This window comes from Octopus bimaculoides, chromosome 28, assembly GCF_001194135.2.
Source record: "Octopus bimaculoides isolate UCB-OBI-ISO-001 chromosome 28, ASM119413v2, whole genome shotgun sequence".
Taxonomy (NCBI): domain Eukaryota; kingdom Metazoa; phylum Mollusca; class Cephalopoda; order Octopoda; family Octopodidae; genus Octopus; species Octopus bimaculoides.
Window position 1 is genome coordinate 624,609 of NC_069008.1, and position 4,447 is coordinate 629,055.

General features: G+C 45.3%; 1 protein-coding gene across 1 annotated transcript in view; it reads left to right on the plus strand.

Moving 5' to 3' along the window:
- Window positions 1-4,447, plus strand: part of LOC106872572 (eIF-2-alpha kinase activator GCN1) — a 45,565-nt gene that overhangs the window by 39,573 nt on the left and 1,545 nt on the right. The window contains exons 45-50 of the mRNA XM_052977717.1: window positions 161-354; window positions 801-1,012; window positions 1,338-1,486; window positions 2,234-2,338; window positions 3,649-3,867; window positions 4,323-4,442. Coding sequence (XP_052833677.1) covers window positions 161-354; window positions 801-1,012; window positions 1,338-1,486; window positions 2,234-2,338; window positions 3,649-3,867; window positions 4,323-4,442 — 999 coding nt within the window. The remainder of the gene's footprint in view (window positions 1-160; window positions 355-800; window positions 1,013-1,337; window positions 1,487-2,233; window positions 2,339-3,648; window positions 3,868-4,322; window positions 4,443-4,447) is intronic.

Genomic DNA, 4,447 nt, shown 5'->3' on the forward strand with positions numbered 1-4,447 from the left:
CTCCCTCCTCTCCCTTACCTCCTCTGGCTTTACCCCTCATATACCTTCCACCTTTCTACATCCTCAAAACGTCTCGCACACACATAAACACACACACTCATCTGATATCCACCACACTTCTGTTACATGACCACCACCTCTCAATTTCTACATTTTACAGGTCGGCGCAATCATGAAGCCATTCCTACCTCAGTTACAGACAACGTTCACGAAGGCCCTCAATGATGCCAACCGCACGGTGAGGTTGAGGGCAGCATCTGCCATGGGGGGCCTCATTGTGATACATACCCGGGTGGAACCTCTCATCACCGAGTTACACACAAACATCAAAACCACAGACGACACCAGCATCAGGTGAGTACCATCCTTCTTGTTGTTTCTTAGCCCCAGGTCAGTCCTGATCCAGTAGACCTGTAATCAATGACGTTCCAGCTGTGACCATCTTGCCTTTTATATAGACATAGTGTATCTAGGACTACATTAGCCATTGTGTCCTTGTTGCTGCTTAGCCGTATATTAGTCCTGAGCTAGCAGACCTATAATTAAGGATGCTCCAGCTGTGACCATCCTGTCTTTTATTCCAACATACTCTATCTACGATTACATTATCCGATATGTTTTTATTTATTTAGCCCCAGGTCAATCCTGACCCTATGATCATAGATGTTCCACCTGTGACCATCCTGTTGGTTTTTTGTTCAGACATAGTGTGTACCTGGGTCCACATTATCTAATTCATCCTTTGCTGTTCAGCAGCCCTAAATCTCTCTCAAACACCAATCCTTATTTTTATTTTCCAGGGACACAACATTGCAGGCCCTGCGGAACTGTGTGGGTGGATCAAAGGGCAAGATAAACGACAATCTTCGGAAGACGCTGAGCGGTACACTGCTACGGTTGTTGAACAGCCCTGAAGACACGACACGCCTGATTGCAGCCGGCTGCCTTGGTGCCCTGACAGTTACATTACCAGACAGTGATTTCACGGACATGATGAATACCCATTTGATGGGTAAGCAGTGGTAGTAGTTGTGAAGTGTATACACACACACACACACACGTATAAATACACACACACACACACACACACGTATAAATACACACACGTACACATATATGCAACAGACACGCACATGTATACATACACACACACACACACACACACACACACACACACACACAGCGGGCTTCTGCCAGTCTGTCACTACCAGATCCACTCAGAAGGCTTTTGGTCAGCCCAGGGTGACAGTAGAAGAACACTTGCTTCATATGCAATTTGAACCCTTGGTCACATGGTTGAGAAGACGTTTGTTAACTTCTTTTCTGTTTCCTTACAGATACAGACAATGGATCAGACTGGACCCTGCGACATGGACGCAGTGTTGCCCTTGCTGTAGCCATCAAAGAAGGAGCCGAACGTGTCCTGGTTCCCAGCCTCCAGCCTGCCGTCTTCCACACTGTCACACACTTCACTGCTGCTGACAGGGTATGTCATCCCAATGCAATTCCGCATCCTTTCTCCATTTTCTTTTTTTCTCTTTCCCATTAAATCTCTCATTATTCCTCCATCTTTCTTTATTTTTTGTTCCTCCATATTTTCTCCCTTCCTTATCTCTTTATGTACCCCTATTATATCCCCTTATCTCTCTGATTACTCTTCCTTATTTTCTTATCTCCTTTATCCTTCCCCCCCCCTTACTTCTCCATGACCTTATTATTCCCCCCTCATCTCCCTTATTGCTCCTCCCTTACCCCCCCCCCACACACACACATCTCCTTTATTTTCCCCTCCATATTGTGACAATAAATTGCTTTTTTGGTTCACTGTATCTTTTCTTTTAATCTTTAATATATGCATAATATAAAGAAAGCCAGCAGATATGACATGAATATATATTTCACCAGATGATATCCGTAGGGTTTCAGCTGTTTCACAGCCAACATGATGTTAAAATAATTTATTTTAGTCTATAATAAATCCTGCACTAGTGTCTATGTTATAAATTGCATAGTACTATTGTACATTTTACAAACCAGTGCAAGCACTGAAGGCTAGCTCTTCAGATCAACAAAATAATATCACAGTTACTCCCAGATCTCTCAACCTAAACAAGACTAATCGTTCTTTCTATTATAAAAATCACTCAATATTATTGTAACATTGCCAGTAAATGCTACAGCAGCCACCATTAATTTTGATGTATACGTAAATCTTCTTGTTTGTTTTCCGCAGATACCAATCTGTCTAAGTGGGCTACGGGCTGCTACCTATGTGTTAAGTTACCAAATCACCAACAGTCTCGAACCTTCCACTGAAATTTTGGTTCTTTTAGCCAAGGTAGGTACACCACTTTCCTTCTCACTTTCTATGCATAAGAGAGAGAGAGAAAGAGAGTAATTCTGTACATATAGATGTGTGTGTGTGTAAGTAATCCTGTCTACTAAAGGCGCAAGGCCTGAAATTTTGGGGGAGGCAATTATTCAATTACATCAACCCCAGTGTTCAACTGGTACTTAATTCATAGACCCAGAAAAGTCGACCTCAGTGGAATTTGAACTCAGAACGTGAAGACAGATGAAATACCAATCAACATTTCACCTGGCTTGCTAACGACTCTGCCTGTTTGCCACCTTTATGTATATAATAATGTGTGTGTGTGTGTGTATATTTATATACGTGTATATGTAATTAGCAGTACATCTGTTTCTGCCCTTATTCTCTCCCTCCCCCTCTCTTTCTCTCTCTCTCTCTCTCTCTCCTTGTACCTCCTCTGCAGCATGACACCTGTTTCTGTCTCTTTGTCCCACTCTAACCTTTCATCATCTGACACAAGATCCCCTCCCCCAATGGCCTCCACCCCTCTCAAAAATTCCTTGTCTTGCAAGTTACTTGGTGACCCTGCCCATGTTGGTGCCATTTCAAAGACATCCAGTCCACACTCTGAAGTGGTTGGCATCTGGAAGGGCATCCAGTTGTAAAAGCCTTGTCCAAACTGACCACCTCACCTCTGCTGGTGCTACGTGGAATGCACTCAGCCCACTCTGTGGAGTGATTGTTGTTAGGAAGCACCTGGGCCAGCTCCACGTTCCAATTGGATTTAGCAAGGTCTCTACTGTTGGATTCCCTCCCTAATGCCAACCACTCCAAGAGCGTTGTGGGTTTTTTTTTTTTACATTGCCACATGCATCTATTTGTATGTGGCAGTGACAGGTGTATTTCATGTGGCACCTGCAAAGGACATATGTATGGATGACAGCAATTTTACTTACCTTGAGGCATCTTCTCAAGTACAGCAAATCGCCACATCTCCAGGTCCTTTCTCATTCCCTCAGCGACGTCCAGTATCCAAAGATCTTTTCTCACCACTTCGTCCCATGGCTTCCTGGGTCTACCCCTTCCACAATTAGAGCTCAGCACTTCTTTATGCAGTTGTCCTCATCCATGCGCATCGCATGACCAGGCCAGCGCAGTTTTCTCTCTTGCATATGGCTGATGCCTCTTAAATCATTTACACTCTGTCCTGCATGGACACTGACCCACCCAGCAGAGCATGCTGCCTTCATTCCTTCCAAGCCTTCAAAAAGCACCCTGTATAACCCCTCTGGACTTTTTTATTCTTTGGAATCTTCTCTCTCTCATTCTGCCAGGGTTTGAAGCACGATTCCAACGACGTGAAACAGTTGTGTGGCCAACTAGCCAGCCACCTCGCTCGACAAACAGACCAACCCCTGCCGGCTGTCATGATGAAGTACCTGGTCCCTGCCCTAGTCATGGGCACCAAAGAAAAGAATTTTATTGTGAAAGGCAACAGTGAGTACGGCCTGCTGGCTGTGCTCCAGCTGGCCAAAGGGGACTCAGTCTACCAGGTAAGGAAACCCTGCTGCGTGTTGTAGTAATGGTGGTGAGGGTGGTGGGGGTGGGCTGCTGGGTAGGTTGAAGGCTGTGGTGGTTGTAGGGGTGATGGTGAGGATAGGGGTGGTGTTGGTTATGGTAGCCGTCAGTGGTGGTGGTGGTAGTAGGAGTAGAGTTAGTACTGGTGGTAGTAGGGGTAGAGTTAGTACTGGTGGTAGTAGGGGTAGAGTTAGTACTGGTGGTAGTAGGAGTAGAGTTAGTACTGGTGGTAGTAGGAGTAGAGTTAGTACTGGTGGTTGTTGGGATGTCATGGAAATGGGATTCGGGTGGATTTTTTTTAAAGCTTTTTGTCTGCTTTGATTATTTCCAAATGAATTTCATTGTATTTCTCTCTCTCTTCTGTCTCCATCTCTTTCTCTCTCTCCCTCACTCACTGTGTCTCTCTTTCTCTCTCTCTCTCTCTCCGCAGGCGACCCTGTCCCTCTTAGACGTCGGTATGCAGGAGGCCCTCCAGGACGTCTACACCAAGACACTGCGCAAGCTGTTGGCCAAGACGACGACCCCGGTCAGGGAGGAGATCGACGATTCTGTCCT